Source organism: Elephantulus edwardii, unplaced genomic scaffold (genome assembly GCF_000299155.1).
Source record: "Elephantulus edwardii isolate Elephantulus edwardi_28Jun2011 unplaced genomic scaffold, EleEdw1.0 scaffold00045, whole genome shotgun sequence".
NCBI lineage: Eukaryota > Metazoa > Chordata > Mammalia > Macroscelidea > Macroscelididae > Elephantulus > Elephantulus edwardii.
This window is the reverse complement of record NW_006399795.1, coordinates 17,936,627-17,954,070: the sequence shown is the minus strand read 5'-3', so window position 1 is coordinate 17,954,070 and position 17,444 is coordinate 17,936,627. Positions and strand designations below refer to the sequence as shown.

Below are 17,444 nucleotides of genomic sequence, written 5' to 3'. Positions count from 1 at the left end.
CGCCGCGCATACAGAGCTCATGGTCGGATTAACCCCTACATGAACTCCCCCTGCCATATTGAGATGATCCTTACTGAAAAGGAACGAGATTGTTCCTAAACCAGAAGAGGAGGTTGCCCAGAAGAAAAAGATCTCCCAGAAGAAACTGAAGAAACAAAAACTTACGGCTCGAGAATAAGTCATTAAATAATATTAAAACTTTAAAAAAAACAAAAGGAAAAATAAAGAAAGAAATATGTCAAGGAATTTCTCTTCTATTTTAAAAAAAGTATTTGCCATGAGTAAATGATATTCTTTAGAAAATATGAGTACATCACAGAATATCATAGTGGAACAGAGCTCTAACAGGGCTTGGCTGAGTTTTTGAGATTAGGTAACCAGGCCTTTCTTGTGAGGCACCTCTGGGAGGGCACAGCTTCCAATTAGAATCCAAGTATGTGAACCATTTGAACCACCCAGGGATGCCCCCCACCTCCTTCAGTTTCACAAATGTCATGGCTTTAACAAACCCACATGCTCACAGAGTGAACAGCTCAGAAACTCAACTTTCAGCATGCCAGCCAGGGTGAAACTCACTTAAATTTTATGAGTATAATATGCAGAGAAAGAGAATTTTCTTTTTATCTCTTACTCATCTAAGCTCTGGATGACTGCAGTTCCAGCACTAGGCGTGCTCAGAGGCTCTGACTTCATGGCAGATTTTCCAGTTGCTTACAAGGTTTTCACTACAGTGTTACAGCTTCTGGTTTTAACTTCCTGATTTAGTTTCCCAGTCCATATGAAAATTATGTTCATACTGTACTATAGTCTGGTAAATGTGTACTCTCATTATGTAAAAGTGTGAAATTATTACACAAATGACCAGTAAGACACAGACAGAAGTAAGCACATGCTGTTGGAAAAATGATGCTCATAGACTTGATGGACACAGGGTCCCCACAAACCTTCCATTTGTTTGTAAATAAAGCAAACACAATGGCTACAAAGTGAAGTATAATAAAGCACAATAAAATGAACTATACCTGTACTCTGTTAAGCCGTTGACTACTAATAATCAAAAGGTTATCAGTTTGAACACATCCAGTGGTGCCGTGGAAGAAAGGTCTGGCCATCTGATTGAATAAAAAGCACAGCCAAGAAAATCCTGTAGAGCTCAGTTTTACTGGGTAACATGTGAGGATTCTATGAGTTAGAATACACTCAACAGCAGCAAGTTTAGGGAGGTTTTAAAAATTGAGCCATCAAAGCAAACAAACACATGAAGACATATTCAAAATCCCTAGCTCTAAGAGAGATGCAAATCAAAACAACTATGAGATATAATCTCACGCCAGTAAGAATAGCAAAATTTAACAGAACACAAACAACAAATGCTGGTGAGGTTGTGGAAAAACTGAAACCCTTATTCATTGTTGGTGGGAGTGTAAAATGGTGCAACTACTATGGAAGGCATTGTGGTACTGTCTCAAAAAGTTGGAAATTGAAATACAATTTGACCCAGCAATTCCACTACTGAGAATATACCCTAAAGAAACCATAACTGCCAGCCAAGCAGATATATTTTTATTGTTTATTGCGGCTTTGTTCTCAATAGCAAAGAATAGGAAACAATCCAAGTGGCCATCAACAAACAAATGGATAGAGAAGCTGTGGTTTAGTCACACAAGAGAATATTATGCAGCACTGAAAAACAAAGAACTCATGAAATATTATACAAAATGGGTGAACATGGAGGACATTATGCTGAGTGAAATAGCTCAGTCACAAAAAGACAAATACTGCATAATACCACTGTTATAAAACAGGACTGACATGGGGGTTGGAGGTAAACTAAGAAAAGAGGGGATAAATAATGTACATGGCATTGAAACAGACAAGAGAGAGAACTGTATAAAAGGAATATATGATTAGGTATTATTGTCTTGACAAGAGCTCAAAATAAGAGCTGCATAGTAAAGTGTGTGTGTCGGGGGACTGTATAACAACGAAAGAACTTTTTTTTCCCCCTAAAAAAAAGTGAATGAGGGGAGAGGGGAAGGGAAGAAAATGTGTAACAATGAATTAATGGAAATCCAAGTTCTTTATAAACTTTAATTAACATCTCAATTAAAAACACCTGAACCATCAAAACTCCCTTGTCAGGTCTAAAGTCTGAGGCTTGGAAAGGGCCTGCCAGTGGAGACAAGGCACAGCCCTTGGCAGGGTGGTTTCTTCAGATCCGCCCTCCATCAGGGCCAGATGCTAGTGGCTTCATAAGCACCAGGGACACAGTTTTATCAGGCGCTCACTCAAGGCATGTGATCATGCTCCTGAATGGTCAACTAGAGTTCTGTTTACCCTTCAAACTGTCTTCTTGCCTTAATATTAAACTTTAAATAATGGAAATTGATATAATTGTTGTTGATAGTTACCTCCAAGTGGGTGACCTCATGTTTGTAGAATAAAACTTCTCCATAGACTTTTCAAGACTTTGATCTTTTGAAAGCAGATTCTGAGGTGCCACTGGGTTCTAACTACAAGCCTCTTGGCTAATAGTCAAGTGCTTTATCATTTGAAATATAATGTTTAGTAATTATAACATATTGTTTGATATTCTGCTCAGAAGAAGCCCTAGTAATATAGTTAAATAATAATAATAATAATATCATTTGAAATATAATGTTTAGTAATTATAACATATTGTTTGATATTCTGCTCAGAAGAAGCCCTAGTAATATAGTTAGTTCCTAACATGTTGGTCTGTGTCTGCAGGGCAGAAAATGGGACATAGAGGCACAGGGTCATGAACACCTTTCTGAAAGGGCCAGAGAGAGTGAAAAATAGCACAGCCTCTCATTGCCCCAGAACAGAAAGCAGATAAAGAGCCCAGACGGGGGGAAAAAAGAAAAAAAGAGCCCATACCCCAGCTACATGGCGCCTCTAGAGTCACACCAGCAACAAAAGGTTCATTTATTCGTTGTTGACTCACAGACTTACAGATGTGGTACTGAGAATGAAGTTTTTTAGGGAAGAAAGTTGGAGAGCATTTTGCTTGCTATGAAAAATGGACAGGAAGCTGGACAGTGGCTAGAGATGATGAAAGGAGAATTGATGCCTTTGAGCTATGATGTTGGAGAAGAGTATTGAATATACATAGACTGCTAGGACAGCAAACACATTCATCCTGGAGAGGGTGAAACTTGGCTGCTCCTTGGAGGCAAGGATCCTGAAGTTTTGTCTGACATACTTTGGACATGTTGCATATAGGAACCAGTCCTTGGAGAGGGACATCATGCTTGGGAGGGTGGAGGTACAGCACAAGAGAAGAAAACCTCTATGGGATGGATTGATTCAGTGACTAGGGCAATGAGGGTGGGTATGTCAGAGACAATAAGGTAGGCACAGGATAGAGCAAGGTTGTACATAGAGTTGCTATGAGTCACAAGCAACTCAACAATACATAACAACAACAAGTTGGTGAGTGGGAGAGGCGAATATCACCTAACACAAGTGCAGGTTTTAGCCCAAGTTCTAACGCCCAATTTCTCAATTAGTCCATGCTCTGGTTTCAGGCTAGCAGCACAAATTCAAGAAGCCTCTGCTTTCCACAGTCATTTAACAAGGTTTGCCTCATCTCCTTCAAGCATCTGGCAAGATCAGCAAAGCCTTTATTTAACTGGACAGCACAAATGCAAGGAACCTCAGGTCACACCGAGCCACAGTTTCTCCACAGCAGTATCAGTCTCTCCACTGTCATTACCAGAGTCTCGCCACTAGGGTCTCCCACAAGTCTTGATGCTCATGTCTTGCTGCTCAGTGTGAGATGCACTTTCTCTTTTATCTTATTCCTACAGCTGTTGATAATTTGCAAGACCATGTGTCTGCAGTTAAGGTACTTTTAGACCAAAGAAGGCTTAACGTAATGGTTAAAAAGCCAACTTTTAAGCTAACACCACAGCCTGCTAACTAAACGGTTAGTGGTTCAAATTTATCAGCTGCTCCAAGGGAGAAAGTCTTCTCCAGTAAAGATATAGTCATTGCCATTATCAGATGCCATCGAGTGACTATGAATCATAGCAACCCTATGGAACAATAGATCTGAGCCCTGCCCCTTCCCACCATCTTCACAATCTCTGTCATGGTCAAGCCCATTGTAGTAATAATCACTGTGTCAAGGCATCTTGTTGAGATTCTTCCTCTCTTTCTCTGACCCTCCACCTTTCCTAGCATGATAACCTTGTATAAGGGTTGGTTCTTCCTGAGAATATGCCCGAAGTTAGTGAGATGGAGCTTCTCTCTCCTTTCCTCCAGGAAGCACTCTGGTTGCACTTCCTTGAAGATAGATTTGTTTGTTCTTTTGGCACTTTGTGAAATACTCAATACTCTTTGCCAACACCACAATTCAAAGGCATTGACTCTTCTCTGGTCTTCTTTATTCATTATCCAATGTTCAGATGCTTAGGAAGCAATTGAAAATACTATAGTTTGGATCGGGTAGACCTTAGTTGTTTTGGTTTTTGGTGGGTTTTTTTAGCATTAGACTTGATTTATTTCAAGATTTATTAAAACATTGCTCAGGTGCACATCAATCTTGGATCAACCTTCTAGACCTTAGTCTTTAAACTCAAATCCTTGCTCTTCAGAACTTTGGAGAGATCCTTGAGAGCCCATTTCCCCAGGGCAACACATCTTTTGATTTTCTGACCCCATAGGAGTTGATTGTGGAGACAAGTGAAGTGAAATCATTGAGAGCTTCACTCTTTTCTCCGAGGATTTTTGCTTTTTTTTTTTTTTGTTAAGATGCAAACCATTTTTTTTAAATTTTTTTTTATTATTATTTTGTGTGTGTGTACCATCAAATTGGATCTGACTGGTACAGGAAGAGATTGTGCCTCCTTCAGCAGAACACCTGGTGGATTTGAACCACATGCCTCTGGGATTGCAGTGCAGCTTCCTGCCACTAGGCCACCAGAGCTCACCGATGCAACCCATTTTTTCCAGTGTATTTTTATTTGTCTTTCAGTTTGCATGAGTATTTTTCCTTGATCATTCAATCACATGTGAATGTAGCACTATGCTGTTTTATGACATGAACAGCTTTGTGTAACCACCGCCATAACCAAGATACTTAATTGCACCAATATTACCAGCCCCTGAAGTGCTAGTCTTTTATTGCCCTACACACCCTTCTCTTCCACACCCACATCCCTGGCAACCATTAATCTGTTTTTTATTGCTACAGTTATGCTATTTTGCAAATAGGAAATAAACAGCATCATGTAGTGTATCTATATTGTAGAGCCAGTTGGGGGTTTTCCGTAGTGGCCTAGTGGTAAGAAGCTGTGCTACAATCCCAAAGGCATGCAGTTCAAATCCACCAGCAAGCCCACGGGAGAAGCATGGACAGTCTCATCCCGTGTGATCAACGCCTCTGAAAACCAGCTGGAGAGCCAGCTATGGGTTGGCTCTGACTCAATGGCACACGACAACAACAATAATAACATAATTTTAAAGGAACATATTTTACTTGGTACAGATGTTACAAAATACTTACATCCTTAAAAAAAAAACCACAAATAACTTCAGTCCTTGTAAAAAATATTCTTCCTTTAAAAAAAATAATTCCTCCTCCTCACCAGAATCAAACACTGATAGTTTTGAGAAAACAAGGTGCAACTGCTGTGTTTTCTTTGGCAAAGTAAGCCCATACTGCCTGCCTGGAATTGCCATCTTGCTCCCATCTCCACTGAACATCTATGATGTAACCCATATTGAAGGCTGTATTTTTTTATCTTCTGCAGTAAATGTTTCAAGTCTTCACTTTCTGTAAGCAAGGTTGTGTCATCTGCATAATGCAGGTGATTTCCAGCAACAATAGCAAAGATCAACAGGGCAGCAAACAACAAATGCTGGGGAGATTGTGGAACAGAGATTAGAACTCTTATTCACTACCAGTGGGAATGTAAAATGGTACAGCCACTCTGAAAGGCAGTCTGGTGTTTTCTCAAAAAGTTGGAAACAGAAATACCAACTGACACAGCAGTTCCACTAGTGGGAATATACCCTAAAGAAACCAGAGTCACAACTCAAATAGATGTATGCACACCCATGTTTATTGCTGTGTTATTCACAAAACAAAAAGATGGATGCAACCCAAGTGTCCACCAAGAAACGAATGGATAGAAAAACTATGGTATATTCACACAATGGAATATTATGCATCATTGGAAAACCATTAACTCACAAAACATGAGGGAACCTGGAAGACATTATGTTGAGTGATATATCTCAGCCGCAAAAGGACAAATCCTGCCTAACACCACTGATAGAAAACAGGACAGACATGAAGCGGTTGGGAGAGAATGGGGGAAAAGTGGATAGATAATGAACACTGCATTAGAACAGATGAGAGGAAGAACTGTCCAAAATCAATATATGATTAGGCATTATATAAATGACAACAACCTGGAACAAGGGGTGCATAGCAGCATGGACTGGGGAAGGGGAAGAAAATGTGCAACCATGACTTATTTTATGTGTTTAACAGGAAAGGAAAACAAAATAATGCAGGTTGTTGATAATATTATTTCAGTTCTGATGCCATATTCTTCTCCATGTAGTCGTCTCTTGAATGATTTTCTCAGCATATAGATTGAATAGGTATGGAGGAAGATACAACATGGATGCATACGTTTCCTGATTTTAAACCAGGCAGTGTTCCCTTGTTCTGTTTGCACCACTGCTTATTCGTCTATGTAGGGTTTTTGAATGTGTTAGCCGTAATTTGTTACGATCCACACAGTCAAATGCAGAGGCATATTGCGTAGTCAGTAAGGTACAAGTAAACTTCTTTCTGATATTTTTCTGCTTTCAGCCAAGAGCAATCTGACATCAACAACAATGATTTCCCTGATGCCGACCTCTTCTGAACTCAGCTTGAATTTCTTGCAGTTTCTTGTCAATGTACTGTTCCAGCCATTTTTAAAATTGATATTTTAATAAAAGTTTATAGGAAACTTGGATTTCCATTCATTCATTGTTGTACATTTTCCTCACTGCCCCCCCAGTTCACTTTTCTTTTTTAAATTTTTTTTTTTCATTGTTGTATAATTCTCCACCCTCACCCCAGTCCACTTTACTATGCAGCTCTTATTCTGGACTTATTCATACAAATAATACCTAATCATATATTCCTTTTAAGCAGTTCTTTCTCATCTGTTTCAATGTAGTGTACATTATTTATGCCATTTTCTTAGTTTCCCCTCAACTCTGATGTCAATCCTGTTTTATAGCAGTGACTGTATGCAGTATTTGACCTTTTGTGACTGAGCTGGGTTCCAGTTTCTCCACAACCTCGCCAGCATTTGTTGTTTGCTGCTCTGTTGAATTTTGCCGTTGTTACTAGGGTGAGATGATATCTCATAGTTGTTTTGTCCAGCCATTTTAAAATAATCTTCAACAGAATTTCACTTGTATGTGATATTTATGTATTATTCAGTAATTTCCAGTCTGCTGGGTCACATTTTTTGGAAATGGGAACATATGGGGATCTCTTCTAGTCAGTTGGCCAAGTAGCATCTTCCATATTTCTCAGCAGAGGCTGAATAATTGGTGTTCCATCAAATTACTGGGGCCTTATTTTGTGCAGCTTAGGCTTCTTCCTTCAGCACTGTTGTTCTTGATCGTATGCTACTTCCTAAAATATTTCAGGGTTGACCAGTTTTTTTTGACATAGTGATTTTGTGTGATTCTTTCTCTCTCCTTTTGATGCTACATGCATCATTTCACGATTTGCCCATCGAAGCCTTCAGTATTACAACTTGAGGATTGAATTCTTAACTTCAGCCGAAGAGCCAAGTTATAAAGATACAAAGAGCTGGGATTGACTGAACAGCTGTTGTTGTTAGACACTGTTGAGTCCACTGGGACTCATTGCAACCCTATGAGCAGTTGATCTGAACTTTGCTCTATCCTGCACCATCCTCACTCTCTTCTAAGCCCACTGTTATAGTCACTCTGTCAATCCATCTTGTTGAAGATCTTCTTTTCTTTCTCTGACTCTCCACTTTTTCCCAGCATGACATCTTCCAGGGACTCCTTTCTCCTGACAACACGACCAAAGTATGTGAAACAAAGTTTTCACCATCCTTCCCTCTAAGGGAGCCCTGGGGTTGGCATTTCCTCCAAGACTGATTTGTTGATTCTTTAGACAGTCTGTGGGATATTCAGTACTCTTCTCCAGCACTGCAGTTCAAATACATCGATTCTTCTGTCATCGCTTGTCATTATCCAATTTTCAGAATCATACACAACAATTGAAAATACCATGGCTTGGATCAGACGCACCTTACTCTTTAAACAGCAGTGAGTTTTTAATGTACTGCTCAAGGCTTAGAGTTGAACCTAGGTAAATCCACTGGGTATACAGTATGGTGTGATTTTTCTGTGGGAAAACTCATTCTCCTTGTCATTCAGTTGGAACTGCCTCAGAGTTGACCCTGCACTGGGTTTCCAAGCCTGTGAATTGCATGAGAGGAGATTGCCCGGCTTTCTCCTGTGGAGCCTCTGGCAGATTTGAATCACCAGCCAGAGTGGTGCAGCCTCATTACACAACTGCAGACTGGGCCCCCAGTGTGTTTGTAAGTAGTGTTGAGTGAATGAGACAAAAGGAGACAGCCGTGGACCTCCTTGGACAGCTGACCATTGGCAGGTATGCTAACCAGCTTACGGCTGCTGAACAGGAGTCTTAAACAAGCAGTCATTGTAGAATCTGTTACGATTCGGCAGCCTGACTGGGCTCAGCCGGATTATTCTTCCTGGTGCAGCCTCTACTGGGGCAACATGTTTTGGAATGTTTCCGAGATCTGTGCTCATGTTCCACCCGGATGTCCAAGCCTCTTTATGTAACTTCTGCAACTAGGCAGCCGATTCCATGTACGGGTTCTCACAGTGAGCTGTGGGGACCACCCCAGCTGGGGCCATCTGGAGAATAAACCTGTCAGACATGAGTGCGTGCACTGAGAGCTCAGTGCTGCCTCTCACCGGGCCCTACAATGATTTTTTTTCTATGTCCCCCAGGCCCTGAATGCCCTTCGGGAAGCCATGACCCACTCCTCCCAAGGACAAAAGGTGTTGATGCCCCTGGCCCAATTCCGAGATCAGTGCCAGCAGCACAAGCCCAACCGTTTCCTGGCTGCCCAGAAGGGGGCCTACCCGGTGCTCCTTGCCGCTTGGCAGCTGGCCACAGCGGATGACCCGGCCCTCCTGCTCCAGGTGCTGGATGCCCTCTCGGCACTGACAGATGGCCAGCCTGACCTGCTGGATGCCCATGGTCTGCAGCTGCTGGTAGACACCTTAGCCCAGGGCTCAGGTACACCTGACCTCGCGTGTGCTGCACTTCGCCTCGTGCGCCACGTTTGCCTGAAGCATGAGCAGAACCGACAGGCCCTGGTCAAGGCAGGCGTGCTGCCCCTGCTCACTGGAGCCATCACCCAGCATGGCCACTGTGCTGATGTCGTCCGGGAAGCCTGTGGGGCACTCCGAATCATGACCTTTGATGATGACATCCGTGTGCCCTTTGGCCAGGCCCACACCCATGCCAAGATGATTGTGCAGGAACACCAGGGCCTGAAGTTGCTGGTCAAGGCTGCCCAAGGTAAGGGGCATCAGATAGCCAGGGAACATGTACTCTCCTCTTAGGTCAGGTTCAGCCTGCCCAAGATAGGGATTGTGGGTGGCCCAGAAGGTCCAGCCTCCTCTTAGACTTAGGGTTCAGTTAGGGGAGATGCTAGTCATATATTAGTAGAGGCTGTCCAAGGTAAAGGATAAGGGTGGTCTTTGGGGTGGGACATGGCTTCCTTTAAGGCTTGATCACCTTGCTACCCAGAACTCCAGGCTGGGCTTCATGGGCCAGGCTCAGAGGGGAGCCACTCAGGAAGTGTGGCGCAGTACTGTCCGGCCACATTGCTGGCCAAGGGGGCAGGGAAATTAGGGTGCTATTTCCAAGGAAGTGAGTTCCAGTGGTTTAGTCTATTGGAAGTGGCGCTGCCAACCTAAAGGCAGCGTGTCTCCAGCAGTTCCAGTCCACCAGCAGCTATGCAGAGAAAGATGGACAGTCTCCTCCCATTACTGTGTATAACCCTGGAAGCATAATAGAAGGTTACTTTCAGTCGGAATTGACTCAACCACAGTGAGTAAGCAAATGAGTTTGCACATTCTGGGGCCTTGGTGCCCGCACTGTGGGTGGTCCCAGCAAGGTTCACATTCATACTGACTGTATTTGGCCATAAAAATCTATGTGTGTTCCTGTGCTCAGCTCCACCCTCACAGTGCTGACATTCTATTCCCAGAACCCCTGCCCAGCCCACTGTTCCTGCCCAGGGAAGGCCTTACCAGGGCTCAGAGCCAAGAGGTACTGGGAGAGTAAGCACCTTGCCCTGATCACCCCATGAGCCCGTTATGAACAGCCTAGTCCTATCCACGCAACCTGCAAGTGTGACACAGGCTTAGTGGTCTGCATGTCAGCAGCTCTTTGGATGGTGGTCTTTGTCTGATTCGTTCACTTCAAAGAACTGTGTCAGCCAGCAGATAGAACCACAACCAGATGGATTGGCACGGTGGCTGCCACAGTGAGCTGAAGTGCGTCAGAGATGATGAGGATGGCACAGGGTAGGACAGGGTTCAGATCTGTTGTTCACAGGGTCGCTGTGAGTCATAGACAACAAATACACAATAAAGGGAGGTCTGGTGGCCTAGTGCATAGGGAGTTGCAGCAGGTTTGAATCCAGCAGCTACCGCACAGGAGAAGGATGGGCAGTCTCCTCCCATGTGATGTACAGTGTCTGAAAACCCATCAGAGGGTCAGCTATGAGTTGGTTCCGATTTGACGGCCATGAACAACATAGATAATGGAGCAGCCTCACAGAATCAGTGCACTGCGTCCTGTGACTTCACATCTGGGACCCTCAGGGTGTAGCAGGCTAAACACAGGTAGGGTCTGCGGCCATGAGTCCTGGACAGAACTCCATCCCCTTGCTCTGCGTCTGTTCTTAAGCCCTTCAGCTGGTAGGGGGCCCACCGAGTTTGGAAGATGGTTTCCTGGTCTTAGCCTCTGGCTGTGGGTCTGCTGACTGTCACAGTGTGGTCAGTGTCAGCTTGAGTAGCATAACCCACTTTCGTGAGTCTCTGCTCTCACTCTGGGGGGGAGGGTTCTGTTTGAAGGTGTCCCCTCCCAGATACCTTTGTTGGCTGCAGCATCACTGTGTCAGACCAGCTGTCTATGTTTCTTTGCAGGGTGCCTGGGTTTTGTTGTCACACTTACAAGGATGATTCCCATCCCAAGATCACAAAATTGCCTCGAGTGTTTGATTTTAGCACTCTGCTGCTTTCATTTTCTAGATCTGGAATGTCTTGAGTGTGTTTGGGGGAGCCAAACTTGTCCATCCGCCAGCAGGGGGCGCTACACTCCTGGCCCTTGAGCACACTCCTGCTGCAATCCCTGGTGCTAATAAAGGGCCTGGAGCATTCAGGATAGAGATGGTTCCTGAGACAGAGGGGCTGCCGCCTCACCAGAGCTGCAGCAGCATGCCTGGTGAAAGCCAAATGGCCAGATCTCCACTCTCCAGGTCCACCCACCCTCTTCTAGGTCCCCCTGCTGTCCTCAGACTCCTTCAGCATCCCCAGAGTCTCTCCAGCCCCCTCGCTAGGTGGGAGGAGTCCCATGCACTTCTGCGCCCCTAGGTATGCTCTCTCCCCTCCACTGCAGCATTTCCTGACAACCCTGGCGTCCTGAGCGAAGTCTGTAGCACCCTGTCACGCCTCGCTGTCCGCAATGAGTTCTGCCAAGAGATTGTGGACCTCGGGGGCCTGGATGTTTTGGTGGCCCTGCTGGACAGTGACACCAGCCACCAGGTGGGCACTGACGTCCCCTCCCAGGGGTTCCTTTTATTGTTTCCCTCAATCTGGGTTGGACCAGTGTGCACTGGTAAACTCTGCCATTGAGCCTTTGCTGGCCCGACCCCAAAGCTCTCAGGATGGTGAAGTGCAGTGCGGATTCTACCCATCCCTTTTTCATCTAATAGCATTTATCAGCCCAGGAAAGCTTTAGGGATGTCCAGAATGTGATGGTCATGGTCATGTTCCACAATGGTCCAGCTAGCTTCATCACCAGACTTAAACTGGTTTAAACTGACTTCAGCAAACAAGAGAAGGCATTTTAGCTGCTGCACTCCTGAAAAGTCAAAGTCTGGCCTTCCCCACCCCGCTAAGGCCAGAGTCCATGGCCTGATTGGCTGGCCTGAGTCACATGCTCACACTTGAATGATCAGAAGGCAGAAACCCCCTCAGCCCCTTTGCCAGTGTTGGGGTGGGACGGGCCTGCCTGGTCTGCAGTTCTTCATGGACAGCTTGTGTAGCAGGCATGGGACAGCTGCCCCAGGCCCATGTGGAGGCCTCCCCGCCCAGCAGCCAGGAGAGGGACTGCCACTAACTGCTCTCTCCTCTCCAGGACCTCGTGAAGCAGGTGCTGAGCGCCCTTCGTGCCATTGCAGGCAACGACGATGTGAAGGATGCCATTGTCCGTGCCGGCGGGGCCGAGTCCATTGTGGCCACCATGACCCGCCACCTGGCCAGCGCCCAGGTGCACACTCAGGGGAGGGAGATGAGTATGGAATTTGGTCCCTGTCTATACCCATCTGATGCTCCCTTCCCACTTCTCAGGCGAGGGCAGAGTGAGGCCAGTGAGACACTCAGAGTGGGGAGAGCTAGAGGGTGCAACCCCCCCAATCCTGAGAGTGGAAAGCCTAGGGTCTCCCCCAGTGACTGGCACACCCAGGAGGCCCTGACCAGGCGTGGGGATGGTGTCTTCAGCCCTGATTGTCCCTGGTGTTCCTGTCACCTGACACCTTCCCTGTCATTGTTGATCTGGAACAAGCTAAGCTGACAGTAGTCCATCTTGGGGTAGGAGGGGTCTTTTGGCTCCTCTCCTAGGTCTCAGACACCCCATAACTGCCTCCCACAGGTGTGTGAGCAGAGCTGTGCTGCCCTGTGCGCCTTGGCCCTGCGCAAGCCTGAGAACAGCCGGGTCATCGTGGAGGGAGGCGGGGCCCTGGCCACACTGGAGGCCATGAAGGCACATCCTAAGGAAGTTGGTGTGCAGGTAGGTGGGGTACGGGGGTTACTCCTTTTTCCTGCCCTGGATGTTGTATCTTCCCCACCCCCAGGGTCAGTCAGCCTGGCATCTCCTCAGCTCTCTCTTCTTGGGCCTCACCTCTTGTTCATCTATTGGTCCTTTAGAGGAGTCTGGGCACGGGTAATACAAGCAGCAAGTGTGGGTCTGCTCAGGCTTTGGAAGGCCCCTGCCTGGTGACAGTGTGCTCCCAACGTGGGGATGCCACTGACCGCACCCTGTGGGCAGCCAGCCACCTTCCCACCCACCTGGGACCCAGGCTCCCTTCTTTTTCCTGCCCGGTACAAGTAACACTGGGTCCGCACACGGCAGTTCTGTCCCCATGCCTCTGTCCCCTGAGCTCCTGTTCTGACCTACAGCGCTCCACTCACCTACTCTGAGCTTCTGAGAAGGTAACAGGAAGATAAACCTGGGATAGTCAACATCATGCCTCTCGTGAGGCCGGATTGAACTCGGTCCCCAGGTTCCAGAGCTCACACCACTCTCTCCCCTCCCCAGAAGCAAGCCTGTATGCTGATCCGAAACCTCGTGGCCCGAGCCCAGGTCTACTCGCAGCCCATCCTGGACCTGGGGGCTGAGGCGCTAATCCTGCAGGCACGTGCTGCCCACCGTGACTGTGAGGATGTGGCCAAGGCAGCTCTGCGGGACCTGGGCTGCCGCGTGGAACTGTGTGAACTCTGGACAGGCCAGAAGGGTGGCCTGGTGCTGTGACCTGCTTGGCTGCAAGGACTTTGGTAGATGGCAAGATCAGCAGGCGTGGCCACCCTGCACTGTGTGCCACAGTAGGAGGTACATCTCACAGCAGCTGGTAAGAAGCGCCCAGTCCTGGCCCTTCCTTCCCAGGACTTTCGCCGTGTTGCCAGGAATGGAGGCCCCCCCACTGTCTGCTGCTGCTTTGAGATGTCTGGCACCCGGTGTTGACATCTCTAAGTGGGATCTGTGGGATCAAGGTCTGCTTCTGACCTTGGCTTTGTCTGTAAAATAGGTCTCAGATGAATGCACTGCTGACCAATGAGGGGGGGAGGGGGCGTGCACATTGGTCTTCTGGTGCCAGAGAATAAAGAACTTGGATTCAAGATGGACATGCCTGTTCTGTAGCTCAGCTAGGTGGGGGCTGTGGCCTCAGGAGAACAAGGGTGGTGGGTGGGGCAGGGAGAAAAGACACCTGGGGAGGCTATGGGGGTCACTGAGAAAATAAGGGGGCACAGTGGCAGAATGAGGGATCTGCAGGTGCTAAAAGCACATCATCTAGGGGGCTGGGAGCACAGCATCAAGGCTCCCCTGAACCTCAGTTAACCCACTAAAAACCAAAGCTACTACCGTCATATATGCAGAGCAGATTATCCGAGAGGCTGGGCTCTATGAGGAGAAGCTTGGCGTTAGGATTGGTGGAAGATCTATCAACCATCTGCGTTATGCAGATGACACAACCTTGCTCGCTGAAACTGAGGAGGACCTCATGCACTTACTGCAGAGGGTCAAGGACTGCAGCCTTCAGTATGGACTGAGGCTCAATGTCAAGAAGACAAAGATTCTCACCACTCGACCAATTGGCAGCATCAGGATGGATGGCGAAGAGATTGAGATTGTTCACAGCTTCAGTTTGCTCGGCTCCACAGTCAACACTCTTGGTACCATCAGCCAGGAAATCAAAAAACGTATTGCGATGGGAAAGTCTGCTGTTAAGGACCTCTCTAAAGTACTCAAGAGCAACAGTGTCTCTTTGGAGACGAAGGTGCGCCTGATACAGGCCATGGTCTTTGCAATCACTTGTTATGCATCAGAGAGCTGGACAATGACTAGGGAGGATAGAAGGAGAATTGACGCCTTTGAGCTGTGGTGCTGGAGAAGAGTATTGAATGTACCATGGACTGCCAAGAAAACAAACAGATTCATCCTAGAGAGGGTTAAACCCAGGCTACTCCTTGGAGGCAAGGATTCTGGGGCTTCGTCTGACATACTTTGGGCATGTTGCAAGGAGAGACAGGTCTTTGGAGAGGGACATCATGCTGGGTAGAGTACAGGGACAGCACAGGAGGGGAAGACCCTCTATGAGGTGGATTGATTCAGTGACTGGGGTAATCGGGATGGGTGTGTCAGAGGCAATGCGATTGGCACAGGATAGGGTAGGGTTTAGGGCTGTTGTACATAAGGTCGCTATAAGTCGCAAACGACTCGACGGCACATAACAACTACCATCAAGTTGCTTACAACTCATAGTGACTCTGTCTGGTTTCCAAGGCTGAAAACCTTCATGAGAAGAAATTGTGGGTCTTCCACAGTGTGTCTGGTGGATTTGAACTGTCTACCTTTTGGTTCATAGCCCAACACATAACACACTACGCCACAAGGACTTCTCTAAGCATTGGTGGTGGTGGTTCTTGTGTCACGGAGTTGGAATCAACTCATAGATGACCCTCCAGTGGGTTTTCAAAGGCTGTAAGTTGCAAGGGAGGAGATTGCTCCTCTTTCTCCAGTCAGAGCAGCTGGTGGATTTGAACTGCTGGATTGGCAGTGCAGTTCTCATAGTACCTGTGAAACAGGTACTGGGTCCACACCAAGGCTTAGAGCAGAACTAATGCTCGTGTGGGCGGCCCCGACTGTTCAGTGGGCCTTCAGACCTAGCCTCCGGGCTCCTCAAAAACCCCACCAGCCCCTTTCAGCTAATTAGTCCCCAGCTGCCTCACAGCCCTCCTTCAGCCAGTGAACTTGGGCACTTTACTCCCTCCTTCCATTTCTACATCTGTGAGATGGCCATCATTGCTTCTCTAATACCTAGCCCACCCCAGACTGATTTCTCAGACCTTAGGCAGCTCATCCACCAGGTGAGAGTCAGGTCCGCAGTAGCATTGAGTCAGGGTTCCAGATTCTGCACTTGGCCTCTCCTCCCTCACTCTGGGGCTTCTCCCCTACCCTGGGGCCCCTCCTTCTCCCAACTCAGTCATTGACCTCACCTCAGTCCTTTCCCAAGAGGCTCCAGGGATGATGCAAAGAGCTATGAAAGGGCATTGCCTCGCCCCACCCCCCTGTAGGGACATCTCCTGCCCTCAGTTAGGGGGTGAGGAGCTTCCAGTCAGGGTGTGCTCCCCCTGGGATGTGTAGCTGCTCTCCTGACCTGTATAAACCTTGCCCTAGAGCCCTGCTCTCACTTATTGAGGCTCAGAGCCAGAGACCTGACCTGAGCCTGGATTGGCCACCACTCTGACCTGGACAATGTCCTCAGGCCACATTGAGCCTCTTTGTGTCACATGAGGGGATGGTAGGCCACTTCAGGGGAGGCCTGAAGAACCAATCTGGTAACTACTTTGTTCTTTCTCCACCCCCACAGGGCCTGCTCTTTAGCAGCTCAGTGGTCCCCTTGGCCTGCACCCTCTCACCCTTGTCTGCCCAAATCTGCAGACTCCCAGATGAAGGCTTCTTCCCTCCTTCTCAGGGCCTTTGTACTGCCTGCAGCTATGGTGCCCTTTCCCACTAGCCCTCACCCACCTCCCTCCTATCCCAGGCCCAGGTCACCTGCTTCCTCCTCAGCCTCCCCCCTGCTTCCACTCCTCTACTGAGGGACCAGCACTCGGTGACCCCGACCCCAGCTGAGATAGTTGTGTGTCTTCTCCTGTGTGTGTGTATGTGTGTGTGTGTGTCCATACACACACAATACCTCCACTGCTCTGGGGCAGAGTTCATCAGTCCACTGTGCCCAGGCTTCCCAAAGGTATTTTCTGAGAGCCCCTGAGTAAATAAAACTGAGTTGGGTGGAGGAACGACCTCTGCCCAGCTCTCAGTTTGGCTCTATGCCTGTTCCTAGGGCCCCAGCCTCCTCTAGGGAAGGGAAGCTGTTTTATCAGCCCTTCCCACCTTAGCCTGAGGAAATGGCAGTGTCAAGGTACTGCCCCATCATGTCTGCAAACCACAGGCAGGGGAAAAGAATTGCTAGAATGCTCTGCCCCACATGACATCAGGCGCCTTTTGGAGCCTCACCTTCAGCCTCCCCACAGTGCCTGCTCTGGGTGCCTGGCTTAGACAGCCCAGCGGGCCTTGCTTGGATGCCCTTGCTCCAGCGGGCCTTGCTTGGATGCCCTTGCTGTCACTGATGATGATGTTGGTGCTACTGAGTGGGAAGCTAGTGAAGACGGTGCACACCATCCTACCAGGCCTTTCGGAACTCTGAAGGTGACATAAGACTCACAAAGTAGTGGGCAGTGTCTGGGAGTAAACCATCAGGGCTGGCCATGATCATTTCTTCCTGTAGACAAGGAGGACCCAGGTTCTAGGCGGTACCCCC

At 47.5% G+C, this 17,444-nt stretch overlaps 1 protein-coding gene across 1 annotated transcript in view; it reads left to right on the top strand.

Moving 5' to 3' along the window:
* ARMC6 (armadillo repeat containing 6) overlaps positions 1-13,876 on the top strand; it is a 29,620-nt gene extending 15,744 nt beyond the window's left edge. The window contains exons 3-7 of the mRNA XM_006885967.1: positions 9,058-9,634; positions 11,744-11,889; positions 12,485-12,616; positions 12,998-13,135; positions 13,664-13,876. Coding sequence (XP_006886029.1) covers positions 9,058-9,634; positions 11,744-11,889; positions 12,485-12,616; positions 12,998-13,135; positions 13,664-13,876 — 1,206 coding nt within the window. The remainder of the gene's footprint in view (positions 1-9,057; positions 9,635-11,743; positions 11,890-12,484; positions 12,617-12,997; positions 13,136-13,663) is intronic.
* Positions 13,877-17,444: the final 3,568 nt, after the last annotated feature.